This window comes from Oncorhynchus nerka, linkage group LG27, assembly GCF_034236695.1.
Source record: "Oncorhynchus nerka isolate Pitt River linkage group LG27, Oner_Uvic_2.0, whole genome shotgun sequence".
Taxonomy (NCBI): Eukaryota; Metazoa; Chordata; class Actinopteri; order Salmoniformes; family Salmonidae; genus Oncorhynchus; species Oncorhynchus nerka.
This window is the reverse complement of record NC_088422.1, coordinates 36711742-36730224: the sequence shown is the minus strand read 5'-3', so window position 1 is coordinate 36730224 and position 18483 is coordinate 36711742. Positions and strand designations below refer to the sequence as shown.

At 44.2% G+C, this 18483-nt stretch overlaps 1 protein-coding gene across 1 annotated transcript in view; it reads right to left on the bottom strand.

Annotated features, from left to right (window-relative positions):
* LOC115111705 (phosphatidylinositol 4-phosphate 5-kinase type-1 beta-like) overlaps window positions 1-18483 on the bottom strand; it is a 90478-nt gene that overhangs the window by 12117 nt on the left and 59878 nt on the right. The window contains exons 5-11 of the mRNA XM_029638045.2: window positions 16479-16596; window positions 13593-13745; window positions 13096-13392; window positions 3449-3651; window positions 3153-3236; window positions 2200-2248; window positions 1986-2070 (exon numbers count right to left, since the gene is read on the bottom strand). Coding sequence (XP_029493905.1) covers window positions 1986-2070; window positions 2200-2248; window positions 3153-3236; window positions 3449-3651; window positions 13096-13392; window positions 13593-13745; window positions 16479-16596 — 989 coding nt within the window. The remainder of the gene's footprint in view (window positions 1-1985; window positions 2071-2199; window positions 2249-3152; window positions 3237-3448; window positions 3652-13095; window positions 13393-13592; window positions 13746-16478; window positions 16597-18483) is intronic.

The window sequence follows — 18483 nt, the reverse complement described above, 5'->3', positions numbered from 1 at the left end:
AAAGATCAAACTGTTAACGCATAATAATTATTACACAACTGTCCCTCAGACGTTCCATTCTTACTCCCAAGCAGAGCATGAAATCCTCTCCCCATCGTATCTAACTGCAGAAGCATTGGCATGATAATACCAGGCTGCTAAATCCCAAATCATCACAGAAACCATCTTCATTTAATTAGCGGTCCACAGTTGCATAACACTGCTTTATATCATCTTGACATAAAATATTCCCCCAAGTCAAAACCCTGAAGTGAGGGGGGCTTCAGCCCCTTAAATTGATTCCCACATTACCTCCACTAGGGGGCCGTCATGGCCACCACCCAAACATGGGGCAGAGGGCAACCATTTCCTCTCTGAAAACAACTAGCTATTTCTGGGAAAAGCCTGGCAGGTATCCTAGTGGCTAAGAGCGATGGGCCAGTAATTGAAAGGCTGCTGGTTAGAATCCCCTCGCCGACCAGGTGAAAAATCTGTCGATGTGCCCTTGAGTAGGCACTCAACCCTAATTGCTCCTGTAAATTGGTCTGGATAAGAGCGTCTGGTAAAATGAAAAGTATTTTGTTTGGTAAAATCACAAAATACAGAACAAAAACAATTTAACATCATTGAGAACCCATGTCAGGAATCTACACTGAGAGTACAAAACATTAGGAACACCTGCTCTTTCCATGACAGACTGACCAGGTGAATCCAGGTGAAAGATATTATCCCTTATTGATGTCACCTGTTAAATCCACAGTGTAGATGAAGGGAAGGAGACAGGTTAAAGAAGGAGTTTTAAGCCTTGAGACAGTTGAGCTATGGATTATGTATGTGTGTCATTCAGAGGGTTAATGAGCACGACAACAGATTGAAGTGCCTTTGAACGGGGTGTGGTGGTATGTGTCAGGCGCACCGGTTTGAGTATGACAAGAACTGCAACGCTGCTGTGTTTTTCATGCTCAACAGTTTCCGGTGTGTATCAAGAAAGGTCCACCACCCAAAGGACATCCAGCCAACTTGACAACTGTGAGAAGCATTGGAGTCAACATAGGCCAGCAACCCTTTGGAACGCTTTCAAGTCCATGCCCTGACAAAATGAGGCAGTTCTGAGGGCAAAAGGGGGTGCAACTCAATAATAGGGAGGTGTTCCTCATGTTTTGTACACTCAGTGTATATCAGTATGTCAGTGTGACCTGAAAGCACAGACAGAGGAGCCGAGGAAGGGTTTTAAACTTGACCCATTTAACTGACTGACAACAGTGTGTATGTGCCACTCGATCGTCAACATAACAAACCTGTTCTACACACACTACACTGGTAACACACAATCACTTCCTCTCACAGGAGAAATGTATACTGTACATCGGACACAGCTGTGTTGTTGCTTTCAACACAGCTACTTCAATATATTTACTGGAAGGTTCGGTTTTGTTCAACATCAAGCTGTGATTATTTTAAATCAGCTGTGTAGTTCTAGGGCAAAAACCTAAAACTATGTACCCCTTCAGGTCCCCAGGACAGAGTTTGGGAAAAGCTGACTTAAAGCGTCTATAAATCATATCCACTCCACAATCACCTGATATTGCAGGTAACAAACAAATCAAACTAGGAATCTGTACAAACATAAGATTTCCAATAGTTTACAGTTGACTAAACTGTACGTGCCACACCGAAGGATTAACCTGTCTCAGTCTCTGGTGTGGACAAATGTTTTGGCTCGAGGGCCACATTGGGATTTCGAAATTCAACGGAGGGCCGCACAGACTCTTTTTTGAACCATTTTTTTGTTAAAATCAATTTGCGGGCCAGAAAAAGCACAGTTATTACAAAATATATTAGGTCCATTCTACACACTTAATTTAAAAACATTTTTTTTTACTCAAACCTCCCGCAGGCCATCTTTCCTGGTCCCAGTGCCTGGCACGTGTGCCAGTTGAAAGTCCTAACATAAATACAGGTGTCCCTTTCATAGGGGACGGAGGAACAAGAGCCAGCAGACTTACTCTGAGTCTTCCGGAACACCGAAGTGCTCATGAACTTGAGGAATCGGTTGGCATAGAAACCGGGCCTGTGCACTGAGACAGAGTCCTGAGGACAGAACAGAAGACAATACAAGCATTTATCAGAGAGGGCTATTTGAGATCAATAAGAAAGGAACCTATGAATGGTGTGTATCCAGAAGGACACGTGGATCAGATTTGCAGCATATCAACTTACGCCGTCGTAGACCAGGGCTTTCCACGAGTGCTCCAACTTCTTAATGAATCTGAGGTAGAAAAAAAGAAGCCTTGGCACAAACGTAGCTCGTAATGCAACAAACCCCCCAACATCCAGAACCTGAGAGCCTTCATTTTGGCACCAAACACAGAACAGGAACCACAGCAATATTACGTTCATGTTATGCAATACGCTCCCCTGATGGGCTGAGGCAGGCAAACATCAAATAGTGGGGGAGGGAAGACTACTAAGAAGAAAATATATATGGGTAACTATATGAAGCTGTCCATTACATTGTGCTCATTATGTAACAACCAGCCAAGACACTAACAGACAGATCCTGAGGTCAGCTTAGAGATGCTGAGATAAGGACAGGGAAAAGTGTTAGAGACACTTCTGTCTCTCTGTTGCTAGAGGCTTTTCACACTGAGGAGCTTATGTCTCTTTCCCTCTCTGTCTCTTCTCTTTCCCCCTCTGTCTCTTCTCTTTCCCCCTCTGTCTCTTCTCTTTCCCCCTCTGTCTCTTCTCTTTCCCCCTCTGTCTCTTCTCTTTCCCCCTCTGTCTCTTCTCTTTCCCCCTCTGTCTCTTCTCTTTCCCCCTCTGTCTCTTCTCTTTCCCCCTCTGTCTCTTCTCTTTCCCCCTCTGTCTCTTCTCTTTCCCTCTGTCTCTTCTCTTTCCCTCTGTCTCTTCTCTTTCCCTCTGTCTCTTCTCTTTCCCTCTCTTCTTTCCCTCTCTTCTTTCCCTCTCTTCTTTCCCTCTCTTCCTCTTCTTTCCCTCTGTCTCTTCTTTTTCCCTCTCTCCCTCTTCTTTCCCTCTGTCTCTCTTCTCTTTCTCCCTCCCCAGCATAGGGACAGAAAACTCCAGGTTACAGAATATAATGCTGAACATGTAAATAGTATGTCATTATTCCATGTAATAAATGTTTTATAGCATGTTATGAAGTCATGTTATACCGGTAGGATTGCAGGATGTCGATGATACCCAGGAAAATAAGCAGCTTCTCTTCTTTGTGTGATTTGGCAGGAATTCCACCCATCCTGAAATACAGCAGAGTAAATACAAGTCCCGTCACAGAAAGTAGTCAGTCCGGATTATCTGCCAAGTCATCCTTCAAAGCATCTCAGTGAGGGTTGGGTATTTGATCATTGCGAGTGTTTGTGAGAGTTGCCAGTGTATGTCTAAATGTCATCAAACTATTACTGTGTATGTGTGTTTGTATGGGCAGCATGCCTGTGGTGAGCCGACTCACGTGTCGTCTGTGGTGTGGGCCTCGGCAGCCTTGCCGTCCCCTTGGATAGACTCCATGGCTGTGGAGTAGAGGACCCTCTGGGCCACGGGCCTCTTGCCGTCCCCCCCTGCCTGGCCCGGCTCGCCCCCCTCCTTTGGGCTCTGGTCCAGGACATGCACGGCCAGGAGCAGACTGTAATCCATGATCTTAAAGCTCTCCAATACCTGCAGCACACAACATGAAACCACACCTTATAATTACCATGATCAGCAACCTGTTAGCTAGCAGAGAGTGGAAATGCAGTCGGCGCTGTCTTGGCCTTGCTGTTAGTCCTCGACTGACTAGTATCAGCCACAGGTGTGTTCGTTTTAAACAACAACAACAACAAATCGTTTTTACTATCACCATATTTCTGTGGGACCAAAAATAAATAGGCACCAGTGATATTCTATTCTATTTTACTATGTTGGCCAGAAGCTTTAGTTACACAGAACTGAAAAGTACAAAGTGTGTCATGCAACCACTAAGCTAAGTGTGCCTCAAACGCCAAAAAGCATTGAAGAAATCTTTCTGTAACTGATTCTTGAGCTATATAAAGAAAGGTGTTGCTCCACGGTTGAGTGATGTTTTACATATTGACCCGTGTGTCTCTGTTCCCAGGGTTTCTCAGGCCCCAGGTTTCTTCTTACTGCTCAAACAGAACGTTCTCACGACATCAGAGGGGCTCAAAAAACACAATCTGAATATGGGGTCAAGGGTGCTATCAGGCCTTTTAGTCTGGCTTGGCTGGCACTGCTTTTGCATGCCGTGTGTGTGTGTGTGTGTGTGTGTGTGTGTGTGTGCATACATACATACATACATGTGTGCAGACGTGCTTGCATGGAAAGTCATCATTTTTATGGTGCTATCAGCAATAATAAGATTAGCCATTTTTGGGATGCAAATTTGATCATCTGATCATTGGACCACAGGAACCATGTCATTCTAAGCATTACCGTGCAAATCCCCAAAACTAATAACACTGTCTGTCTGTCTAAGAGAGACGATAACAAAAGAAAGAAAAAGCAGGAACAGGGAATGAAACAGCAGGTTTTGTCAAATCTGTCATAACAGGGAACACCCAGACAAATGTGGCTTGGCTGCAAACCTAAAAATTACAAGAACTTTCATCGTGATCGTCATGGTAACCCCTAAAGTCAGCCACGCAGATGGATTTCGTCAACAGTATTCCCAGCATCAGGTACATCCCAAATGGCACCCTAACTTCCTAAGTAGTGCACTAGTTCAAAAGTAGGGCACTATAAAGAGAATAGGGTGCCATAAGGGACATAGCTATCATTATCCCATATAACGAACTGGCCAATAGAAAACACGCTGAGGAAAAGGACCACAACAGAACCAGATAATCAGCCTTTTGTGATCTAATCAAAGTAATGTGGCCTAGGATGTCCAGAATGAGGATCTTTGTTAAGACACTAACATCAACACACACTTACACACTTAGTGGACAGTAGGTTATAGGTCAGCAAAGATGGCATTTTGACATCTTATCATACCACTGATGTATCTGTAACTAGAATCTATTGATGTGGCACAAGGAAACATATGACATGACTTAGTACAGCCAAAATAATATTATACAACAGCTATGTCCTGGTTATTCCCAATGATAAATGTCTTTATGTTTGCTTTATAAACTACATTGTTGCTGGTTGTTTAATCATGGTTAATTATTTCTTTAGTGTGCTTATATGACTAATGCAAATCACGAACTCAAGCCCATACACACAGTCACACTCACGCGCCCACACACACACACGCACGCTCGCAGACACAAACACTCAGAAAACACTTGTGCTCTTGTTCGAGCTTTGCCTTTTCCATGTATTTGATTTGCATCTGTTCCTCCTGACTCCTCCGTTCCTATTCAAAGGACACCATTTTGAATAGACCCACACACCAACCTGCCCACAGTAGGCCCATGTGACTCCCAGCTGGCCTGACCACCTCTCCTTGCCAGGCAAACCATCGCTACACAAACCATACTGCTGCCTGCCTTCATCAAGTTGTCTTCTATTCTACTGCAACGGGCACTTCAAATGTGTGCATCCTTTTTCAATTGATGCTGAGCAGTGATTTGCCAAGGTACAAAGTCGGTGTTCCTCCTCACCTGCAATAAAAAGCTAACCCAGAAAACCAAAATTGTTTCTGTGAAAGTTCCCAGAACATTCATAAGAACGTACCCAGAACGTTGCTCTCCCATTTTGTTGCGGCAGAATGACTTAAAAACATTAAATAGTACATTGTGTTATTGTATTACCTGGAAACCTAATGAAAACGTTCGGGGAATGTTCTGTGGTGGTTGTTACAGATGTTGTGCACAACATTTGAGTTAATGTTAGAACATTCCAAGGATATTTCATTTTAAAAATTCTATTTTTTTTTCTTCTTTTTTTCAAAAATATTTGTTCAATGTTTTTGGGATGCTATCATCCTAATGTTAGATAAATCCCTAACTAAAACTTAATGGAATCTTAGCTAATGTTCTGGGAATGATCCCGGTTTGCTGGTTAGACAATGTGAGCCAACAATAACTAACAATCACTTCAACATAATATCAACACACTGTAGATGTTCACCTTATATTTGACTTCAACCTGCTGTCTGTCTTCAGAGTTTCTGTAAAAGTGGATGGAAAAGTATTAGGGAGACTATTTTAACACGTGTTCACTAAGTCACCCTTTTACAAGATTCCCTTTTCCTTGAACAAATTATCTTCGATGTAATTCAGCACATCCAAGCCCTGTCTCTCCTCTGGATCGGTCTCTTGAGAGGGTCTGTCTTTGAAACCCCACAGTACAGCATGGCCCACTTACAATGACACTAATACACTGGCACCCTTTGAAGAGAGGAATGACAGAGAGACTCTTTCCATTGCAGTTAAAATATGGTGCCAGCCATGCCTTTCAACAAATCACACTCCCAGCTTTCACATTGACATTTCATGGAATGTCTCCATTCCATGTTAACATTTCTAATTCAATGATCTTCCATACGCTTTTTTTGGTGGGGGGGTGGTAAGCGTGTGTAGCAGCCCGATCCAACTCTTGCCAAAGTAGTGCACTATTCGGGGAATAGGGTGTCATTTGACATCGGCCCTGGCTTGATAGGCTTTGTGAGAGGGCATTGTTGTCCCTGTCATGTTGCAATGGAATTACAGAATCACATGACCCAGGAAGAGAGGAGTGGGACCAATAAAAGGTTGTTTTTGTCTGACAACATGACCGGCCTCGAGTTCCATAACAATTATGCAACATTACTTTCCCACCCATTCTATTTGTGTGTGGCGTGTGGTGTGCGGGCGAGCGCGTGTGTACGTTTGTGTGTGCATGTGAGTGTGTGTTTGTTTGCGTCTCGAGTTAATAGGGGGATTCCCAGACAAAAAGATGTTTATACATCAAGCTAAATGGCAGTCAACATCCCTCTGCCCTAGTCAAAGACCTCAACACTCATGATTGGCAACCACTTACAAAAGATTGTCCCCGTTGCTATACTGTCATTACAGTTTACATTGTCATCATCTCAACAACATCTCAGAGCCCAGCCATGCTATGACAATGACATTGCTCCCTGTTCCAAGTCAAACACGAGCAGGCTTTCCTTCAGTCTCTCTCTCCCTCTAGTCATAGACATGGATATAGTTTATTCATGTTCTCAGCTCATTCGCCATATGGAGGGCATCGAGGGAGCTGTTGTGAGATGAAGAGAGGAGAGGAGGGAAAGAGAGAGCACCCTACATTTCCCTCAGTGACCCACATACAGCACAGCAGCAGAGACGTCATGGTCTCCCAATCTCATCTCGCCCCTAACCTCCCCTTCATACCCTGGCTGAATTTCCGTACAACTCTAACCTCTTCCCCCTTCAACCCCTTCCTTTCCCCCCTCTCCTGTTTTTCGGTGCTGCAGCAGGCCCTGGGGCGAGGGGTTTACTGCTTACTCATGGAAACGGACAGAGATATTGCTTTGAGGGCACTTTGCTTCCAGCTCAGGAAGGGAAGACAGGAAGCAGTGACAATAACAAACTAGCTACAGAGTCCAGAGTCACTTACAGTACAACCACTGCATTCAACATGAAACACTGTTCCCTTTAGCGCCGTGCCTTCCTAGAAGAAGATAGATAACTACTTTGAAACACAGAGGATGAGAGAGAAGGAGGAGAACGGGAGGGACGGAAAAAGAAAGACCCCTCTAAAGACTTCAAACAAGAGGCCATCTTCGAGAGTCTGTGACGGACTCTTACCTACTTGAGCTGTATCCAATAGAAAGTCAACATTGAGGAGTTTGTGAGTTTAGTGGACAAACATAAGGAGAGGAATCAGCCAGCTATAGCAGCCATTGCCAAAGCCATCAAGGCGTGACCAGGCCCAGCCAATCAGAATGAGTTTTTCCCACAAAAGGGCTTTATTACAGACAGAAATACTCCTCAGTTTCATCAGCTGTCAGGGTGGCTGGTCTCAGACAATCCCGCAGGTGAAGAAGCCAGATGTGGAGGTCCTGGACTGGCGTGGTTACACGTGGTCTGCGATTGTGAGGCCGGTTGGACGTACTGCCAGTTTCTCTAAAACAACGTTGGGGACAGCTTATGGCAAGTCGGTTAGGACATCTACTTTGTGCATGACAAAAGTCATTTTTACAACAATTGTTTACAGACAGATTATTTCACATAATTCACTGTATCACAATTCCAGTGGGTCAGAAGTTTACGCACACTAAATTGACTATGCCATTAAACAGCTTGACAAATTCCAGAAAAGTATGTTGTGGCTTTAGAAGCTTCTGATAGGCTAATTCACATCATTTGAGTCAATTGGAGGTGTACCTGTGGATGTACAGTCGTGGCCAAATGTTGAGAATGACACAAATATTAATTTTCACAAAGTCTGCTGTCTCAGTTTGTATGATGGCAATTTGCATATACTCCAGAATGTTATGAAGAGTGATCAGATGAATTGCAAAGTCCCTCTTTGCCATGCAAATGAACTGAATCCCAAACAAACTGTTGACGAAGACATGGCTGGAGATCACTCTGTCATGCTGATTGAGTTTGAATAACAGACTGGAAGCTTCAAAAGGAGGGTGGTGCTTGGAATCATAGTCTTCCTCTATCAACCATGGTTACCTGCAAGGAAACACGTTCCTTCATCATTGCTTTGCACAAAAAGGGCTTCACAGGCAAGGATATTGCTGCCAGTAAGCTTGCACCTAAATCAACCATTTATCGGATCATCAAGAACGTCAAGGAGAGCGGTTCAATTGTTGTGAAGAAGGCTTCAGGGCGCCCAAGAAAGTCCAGCAAGCACCAGGACCATCTCCTAAAGCGAATTCAGCTGTGGGATCGGGGCACCACCAGTAAAGAGCTTGCTCAGGAAGGGCAGCAGGCAGGTGTGAGTGCATCTACATGCACAGTAAGGTGAAGACTTTTGGAGGATGACCCGGTGTCAAGAAGGGCAGCAAAGAAGCCGCTTCTCTCCAGGAAAAAAAACATTAGGGACAGACTGATATTCTGTAAAAGGTACAGGGATTGGACTGCTGAGGACTGGGTAAAGTCATTTTCTCGGATGAATCGCCTTTCCGATTGTTTGGGGCACCCGGAAATAAGCTTGTCCGGAGAAGACAAGGTGAGTGCTACCATCAGTACTGTGTCAAGCCAACAGTAAAGCACCCTGAGGTCATTCATGTGTGGGGTTGCTTCTCAGCCAAGAGAGTGGGCTCACTCACAATTTTGCCTAAGAACACAGCCATGAATAAAGAATGGTACCAACACATCCTCCAAGAGCATCTTCTCCCAACCATCCAGGAACAGTTTGGTGAACAATGCCTTTTCCAGCATGATGGAGCACCTTACCATAGGCAAAAGTGATAACTAAGCGGCTTGGGGAACAAAACATTGATATTATGGGTCCATGACCAGGAAACTCCCCAGACCTTAATCCCATTGAGAGCTTGTGGTCAATCCTCAAGAGGCGGGTGGACAAACAAAAACCCACACACTCCAAGCATTGATTATGCAAGAATGGGCTGCCATCAGTCAGGATGTGGCCCAGAAGTTAATTGACAGCAGGGTCAACACTGCAAATATTGACTCTGCATCAACTTCATGTAATTGTCAATAAAAAGCCTTTGACACTTATGAAACAATTGTAATTAAACTTCAGTATTCCATAGTAACATCTGACAAAAATATCTAATGACACTGAAGCAGCAAACTTTGTGAAAATTTATATTTTTGTCATTCTCAAAACTTTTGGCCACGACTGTATTTCAAGGCCTATCTTCAAACTCAGTGCCCCTTTGCTTGACATCATAGGAAAATCAAAAGAAAATCAGCCAAGACCTCAGAAAAACATGTGTAGACCTCCACAAGTCTGGTTCATCATTGGAAGCACTTTCCAAACGCCTGAAGGTACCACGTTCATCTGTACAAACAATAGTACACAAGTATAAACTCCATGGGACCACGCAGCCGTCATACCGCTCAGGAAGGAGACGCGTTCTGTCTCCTGGAGATTAAACATACTTTGGTGCGAAAAGTGCAAATCAATCCCAGAACAACAGCAAAGGACCTCGTGAAGATGCTTGAGGAAACAGGTACAAAATTATATTTTTCCACATTTGAACGAGTCCTATATCGACATAACCTGAAAGGCCGCTCAGCAAGGAAGAAGCCACTGCTCCAAAACCGCCATAAAAAAAAGCCAGACTACTGTTTGCAACTGCACATGGGGACAAAGATCATACTTTTTGGAGAAATGTCCTGTGGTCTGATGAAACAAAAATAGAACTGTTTGGCCATAACGACTATTGTTATGTTTGGAGGAAAAAGGGGGAGGCTTGCAAGCCGAAGAACATCATCCCAGCCGTGAAGCACGGGGGTGGCAGCATCATGTTGTGGGGGTGCTTTACTGCAGGAGGGACTGGTGCACTTCACAAAATAGATGGCATCATGAGGACGGACAATTATGTGGATATATTGAAGCAACATCTCAAGACATCAGTCAGGAAGTTAAAGCTTGGTCGCAAATGGGTCTTCCAAATGGACAATGACCCCAAGCATACTTCCAAATGGACAATGACCCCAAGCATACTTCCAAAGTTGTGGCAAAATGGCTTAAGAACAACAAAGTCAAGGTATTGGAGTGACCATCACAAAGCCCTGACCTCAATCCTATAGAAAATTTGTGGGCACAACTGAAAAAGTGTGTGTGAGCAAGGAGGCCTACAAACCTGACTCCGTTACACCAGCTCTATCAGGAGGAATGGGCCAAAATTCACTCAACTTATTGTGGGCAGCTTGTGGAAGGCTACCCGAAACGTTTGACCCAAGTTAAACAATTTAAAGGCAACGCTACCAAATAGTAATTGAGTGTACGTAAACTTCTGACCCACTGGGAATGTGATGAAAGAAATAAAAGCTCAAATAAATCACTCTACTATTATTCTGACATTTCACATTCTTAAAATAAAGTGGTGATCCTAACTGACCTAAGACAGGGAATTTTTACTAGGATTAAATGTCAAGAATTGTGAAAAACTGAGTTTAAATATATTTGGCTAAGGTGTATGTAAACTTCCAACTTCAACTGTATGCCCTGTCATCACCTCAGAGCTAGCCCAAATAAAAATCACATTTTATTTGTCACATGAGCCAAATACAACAGGTGTAGACTTTACCATGAAATGCTGACAAAAGTTAGTATTTCCTTTTTTAATGGTGCTAACACAATAAAATAGCAATAACAATACCGAGTCAATGTGCTTGGGGTACGAGGTAGTTGAGGTGATTTGATACATGTTGTAATAGATAAGGCCATTCACCATTGTCAATCATTTTATAAACACCATCTATATGGTCATCACCTGAGGCAGTCCACATTAGATGTTTTTTTAATGTGTTTTTTTTTCCTTTTTCCACCAACTCCATTTTCAATTCACCAACAGGTCGTGTCGGTGTGAACGGAACACAATAACAACAGAGATAGATGTAGTCGTGCCATAGACCAGTGGTTCTGTCCCTGGGGACATAAAGGGATGAACATTTTGAGTCTTTTTGTCTTAGCGCTACACGGCTGATTCAAATCATCAAAGTTTGATGACTTGCTCATTTGAGTCAGCTGATAAGGAAAAACTACAACATGCACCCCTTTGGTTCTCTAAGTTGACTTGTTATGGTCCTGTTTGGTCTATGTACATTTTAGGAGTGGTAAAGTAGCTCCTGGCTCCTATTGTTCTGTTAAACAACAGCTCTGATCCCACCACTTCACTAGATTAGACAGGACAATCTGGCTATTGCTCTGAAATAGACAGGAATGCAGCCTCCTATCTTTAGAGTGGTGCTCTCTCTTACTTTCTCTCTCTCACGCTGCTGGGAACATTTCTTAATCACACTCAATGTTTGGAAAACTGTCATGGAACTGAAACAGAGCACAGAGCTCCCAAGGAACCAACCGTGGAAACGCACAATCCCAGTGCCAAACACTGCAGAAAGACACAGTCCCCTTTCTCAAAACACACCGTCCAACCCTACAATCACAAGCACACTGTTCTTGGCTTAAATTCAATGTGGCAGGGTATGAAGTGGAAGAGTGGAAGTGTGTGTGTTTGTGTGTGTGGTGCATGTGTGTATACTTGCATTAGTGTACATGTGTGCCGCGCGTGTAGTGTATACTATTTGAGTGTGTTCATTAAGGTGGCAGAGAACAGATGTAGGATTTTAATCTGAGCAAGTTTGCTACAGCAGGAAAATAGTTCTGCAGCAACAGGAAATGTGAATTATTATGTGGATTATAATTAATGGACATTTTATGTAGCGATGTAGTTGATGCATTTCAGGTTAAGGCAAATCAAGTCTGAAATGTTAAATTGGAAATGACAAACTTTAGAAGCCTTTTTAAACCTTTAACACACTAGAAGTTTGAAGTTCCTGCTGAATACACTAGACGTTTGAAGTTCCTGCTGAATACACTAGAAGTTTGAAGTTCCTGCTGAATACACTAGAAGTTTGCATTTCCAGGAAAATTCTCATCAACAAAAGAGTGATCAAATTAAGATCCCACATCTGTATCCTATGTGAAGGGGAGAGGTTGCTGATTTCCCATAGACAGAACGAGTCCCAGTACTTCACTGGATTCCCATGCCAAATACAATCTGTGCCCTTCTCTAGTTCTGGCATCTGACCCAATGTCCAAAGGGTGACATAACAAGAAGTTTGGCCATTTAAGTCCAGAGTGTGTGTGGGGATGAAAAGAGCAGACCTTAGAAATGAGTCACAGGAACCATCTCATCTGATAGCACTTCTCCTTTCCATTTCTAGGATGACGGGAAAAGCCAGAATGACACTATAACCTGCATACAATACTGAAAGAATGTGAAGAAAATGCATTTCCTGTTTTGTTGTTGTTGTTAAAACTGCTTCCGCCATATGTTTGCTTAGATGCTTTGTAATACTGGGATGATCTAACAAGTTTGAATTGTGGCATTACATTCAAACCAGCTGTGTAATCTACTTTTCTTGGTACTCATGCCAGTGTCGTAACATAGTTTCGCCAGGTTCCACCGCAAGGTCGGAGCTTGAGGCACCCAGACAGACAGCTGTCCCAGTCCACACCTACCCGGCAGTCTCTCTGCAGGGTCTTCATCAAGGCATTGTAGGTGTCAGCGTCGAAGTAGAGGCCTTCATGCATGTCCTGGAAGTCCAGGTCCTTGTAGACAGGACAGGCCTTCTCCCTCTCCTTCCTGGAGGCACGTCTCTTGTAGGTGGAGCCCTTCAGGTCGTACTTGTAGTGCATCTTGACGGAGCGCGGCAGCACGTTGTTCATCACCACCAGCCGGATGTTGACGCCTCCAGACTGGATGCAGTACAGGCCGTAGAACTTAGGCAGCAGGGTGCGTGGGTTCTGGTTCAGGTTCTGCGTGTGGAGAGAGAGAGGTGGAATACAGTTAGTTGATGAATAGGTTCTGTTTAATAGACCTGGGTCCAGGTCTGCGTCCATTTAATGGCAACCTATTCCCTACATAGTGCAGTACTTTCGATCAAGACCCTATGGGGCCCTGGTCAAAAGTGGTGCACTATATAGGAAAAGCAGACTAGGTTGGGTGAGTTACTCACCATGTAGTAACCTGGGAGAAGTTTCTGGAGAAACTCAGCCTCTTTGTGCTGGACGGTTTTAATGATGAACTCGTCATCGCTGGTCAGGTAGAACAGAGAGCCGCTGGCCCCGGGGTTGGACAGCTCAATCAGAGGCTCATTACAGATGGAGTACTGAGGAGAAAAACTCAACGGGTTTAATATGCCTGTAAAAACAATAACAAAACGGGTTTAATATGCCTGTAAAAACAATAACAAAACGGGTTTAATATGCCTGTAAAAACAATAACAAAACGGGTTTAATATGCCTGTAAAAACAATAACAAAACGGGTTTAATATGCCTGTAAAAACAATAACAAAACGGGTTTAATATGCCTGTAAAAACAATAACAAAACTGGTTTAATATGCCTGTAAAAACAATAACAAAACGGGTTTAATATGCCTGTAAAAACAATAACAAAACGGGTTTAATATGCCTGTAAAAACAATAACAAAACGGGTTTAATATGCCTGTAAAAACAATAACAAAACGGGTTTAATATGCCTGTAAAAACAATAACAAAACGGGTTTAATATGCCTGTAAAAACAATAACAAAACTGGTTTAATATGCCTGTAAAAACAATAACTAAACTGGTTTAATATGCCCGTAAAAAACAATAACTAAACTGGTTTAATATGCCTGTAAAAACAATAACAAAATTGGTTTAGTATGCCTGTACAACCACAGGTCCCAGATCTGTTTGTGCTGCTCGATAACTCCTATGGTCATTGAACTCGCTGCCTAATCCTCAGGGAAATAATGTTCTCTGCTGATTTATAAAGCACAACCTCTACCATGGACAAACTACTAACCCCTCACCCGTTTACTGTGGTTAAAAAGGATTACGTTGCCAATAAGGGTGGTCTGGAAAGCAAACATACAGTTTCATTCATTCACAGATGGGTGTGCGGCTTTTATGGTGCGGTATATCATTATCACGCACACATGCAGAAACGCGTGTACACACACACCCCCCATCTCCTCCACACACACACACTGAGTGAAAGGTCTGTTTTGCTGGGATTGGCTGTAGACAGGTGGTCAATAGTTCATTGAGGGTATGGCATCAGTATAGTACTTTCCGTAATTCTGTGCACTCAGCTTTTACAAACCACACATTCAGCTTTATTACTTCCACAGAGGTTATCTAAGACCATACAATAGGCCTCAGGGCAAGGGTGAATGTATTCTGTTTCCACCAGCATTCGTGTGCGTTTATCAGTTGAACCTTCACAAACAAAGCACAAAAGAACATTTCCAGTTTAGCTTACATGAGATGGGCCTCTGGCAATAGAACCCATGTAGACGACAATCATTCCAAAAACATCTGTGGCGTTATTCTCCAAATGAACATAAAAGCCCTGCTCTAACACAGAACCCCCTCTGTGTGGAAATCAAAGGACCAGGGGAAGTCAGTGAAGGTGGAATAGTGTGGATGTTTAATGATAATGCAGTAAAACAGAGCTGTGGGTTCTAATAGAGAGAAACAACGAGAGAGCGAGAGAGAGAAGGCATGGGGTTCTCCACAGACCCATTGAGCCCACAGCATGAACGCATCCACAATTTATCTGCATTTGCATTCAGGACCTTGAGTGGTGTGTGTGTTCTGTCTTAATTCATCTCGGTTGTTGTTTCTGTGTTTGAATAAATGCATAATCAACAGGGACACATTACGACAGTGTTTGCTTCACTCCTCAGTATCTCTCTCTCTCTCTCTCTCTCTCTCTCTCTCCATCTCTCTCTCTCTCTCTCCCTCCCTCCATCTCTCTCTCTCTCCCTCTCTCCCTCTCTCCCTCCATCTCTCTCTCTCTCCCTCCCTCCATCTCTCTCTCTCTCTCTCTCTCTCTCTCTCTCTCTCTCTCTCCCCCTCCATCTCTCTCTCTCTCCCCCTCCATCTCTCTCTCTCTCTCCCTCCATCTCTCTCTCTCTCTCTCCCTCCATCTCTCTCTCTCTCTCTCCCTCCATCTCTCTCTCTCTCTCTCTCCATCTCTCTCTCTCTCCCTCCATCTCTCTCTCTCTCCCTCCATCTCTCTCTCTCTCTCTCCCTCCATCTCTCTCTGGCTTTCGCTCTTTCTTTGCTTGTCCTGTAGCCTTTTGTCTGATAGCAATGACGACTGATCACAAATGCAGGATGTGTCAGGGCATTCATAAGAGCTGTGGTGAGGAGGGTACAACAGCCTTGGAGTAAAGTACGTGAATCTGAAACTAAAGCTATGGCATAATAGAAAAGACCGGTAGAAAATAATTTCAAATGAAAAGTAATGTGAGTGTAGAATAACATATAGATAATAGACAGTCCTGCTCATACAGTATGTTATATATTCTATATGGTAGTGCTGCATATTGAAACTCCATGGTGTATTCTCCTCTGATCTACCCGTCTCAGTGAAAATGACAGTGTAATAATAGAGAGGTGGTAATGACTTTGACCTGAAGGGCCCATCTCTCTGGCATCTCTCTAGCAACGGGTTAACTGCTGATACACGCACTCTCACGCGCACACGCCGCCACACATCCACCCACCTCGACCCTCTGGGAAATTATAGCCTGATTTCATTTAAATGTGCAGGGGATGCAATTAAACCCATCATAATGAAATTAGCACAACTATTACCTCATCCCCCAAACCCAACCCCCATCTCCACCTCCACAGCTGGATAGGTAGAACAGGGTAAAACCACTGCTCTGTAAAACTCTGGTTACACTCCCATACACTTTAGTCACCACTGATCCCAATGAGTTGATTGGTGAAAGTTACATGATAGGTAGGATGAACTCTAACCTACGGGATGTGTCTCAATCCATAATCAGGTGTGGACTAGGAGTGTACCTGGTGTGTACCAGGTGCAGTGTTTAGACCTACCAGGTAGTCATCTGGTTTGATCCCGAAGAGCTCCCGGAAGTAGCGGAAGGCCAGCGGGGCGTAGGTTTTGAAGCGGAAGTCTGGGTAGTGGTGAGCCGGTGTCAGGTTGCTCCCCTCGCTGATGGAAACGGCCCACCGGACACAAAGACACAGAACAGTTAGTTAGAATATCCCCACATACAGAAACAAGCGAGACACACCTCCTTGTTTATACTGTATTTATACTCGGGATATCGCTTTTCAACAGTAAAAGTTCAAAAATCGCTGGAGGATGTCTTTAAGTACAGCTACCCATGGCAAGCCAGATGAACCAGTGGCACACAGCCCTGTTTAGAGTCCAGAGCCTGGCGAGAGAGCATGCCTCTGATTACCCTAAACAACACCCATAGAACACAATAATACAACACCATGTAACACAGGGGACCAGCATTATGATGATATGAGATCTGTGTCCATAGACAGAGAGAAGGCATGGGGTTCTCCACAGACTCACTGACGGCAGTCTGCAGTCACCTTGAGCCCACAGCACAAACACATCCGTCATTTATCTGCTTTGAAAGGCTGGTCATGACGCACATAAACACCATCATCCCGGACACACTAGGATCCACTCCAATTTCGCAGAACGCCCCAACAGATGACGCAATCTCAGTTGCACTTCACACGGCCCTCTCCCACTGGGACAAGAGGGGAAATAACTATCTGAGAATGCTGTTCATGTACAGCTCAGCGTCAAACACAGTCCCCTCCAAGCTCATCACCAAGCTGGGGAACCTGGGACTGAACACCTCCCTCTGCAACTGGATCCTGGAATTCCTGGCGGCCGTGCCCAGGTGGTGAGGGTAGGCAACAACACCTACGCCACGCTGACCCTCAAGACGGGGCATCTCAGAGGTGTGTACTTAGCCCCCTCCTGTACTCCCTGTTCACCCACGACTGCATGGCCACGCGACTCCAACTGCATCATCAAGTTTGCGGACGACACAACGGTGGTAGGGTAGGCCTGATCACCGACAGCGATGAGTCAGCCTATAGGGAGGAGGTCAGAGACTTAGCAGTGTGGTGCCAAGACAACAACCTCTCCCTCAACGTCAGAAAGACCAAGGAGCTGATCGTGGATTATAGGAGAAAGAGGGGAGAGCACGCCCCCATCCACATCGACAGAGCATTTGTGGAGCGGGTTGAGAGCTTCAAGTTCCTTGGCGTCCACTTCACTAAGGACTTAACATGGTCCGCACACACCTGCAAAGTCGTGGAGAGGGCACGGCAGAACCTCTTCGCCCTTGGGAGGCCCGAAAAGATTTGACATGGGCCCTTGGATCCTCAAGCAGTTCAACAGGGTGATGTGGGTGGCCCAGTACATCACCGGGGTCAAGCTGCCTGCCAACCAGGACCTTTATGTCAGGCGGTGTCAGATGAAGGCCCGAAAAATTGCCAAAGACTCCAGCCACCCAAGCCATCGACTGTTCACTCTGCTACCGTCCAGCAAACAGTACCGGAGCATCAGCTCTCGGACCAACAGGCTCCGAACCTTCAAGCCAGAAGACAACCAAATAGCCAGACTGCCAAATAGTCAATTAATGGTACACAGACTATCTGGACTGACTCTTATCTTGCACTGAACCTACGCACACTCACTAGAATGAATATATACACACATATATATACACACATACACACTGACCCTACGCACACTCACTAGAATTAATATATACACACACACACACTGACCCTACGCACACTCACTAGAATGAATATATACACATATATATATATATATATATATATATACACATACACACTGACCCTACGCACACTCACTAGAATTAATATATACACACACTGACCCTACGCACACTCACTAGAATGAATATATACACACATATATATATGTACACACACACATACACACTGACCCTACGCACACTCACTAGAATTAATATACAGTGCCTTGCGAAAGTATTCGGCCCCCTTGAACTTTGCGACCTTTTGCCACATTTCAGGC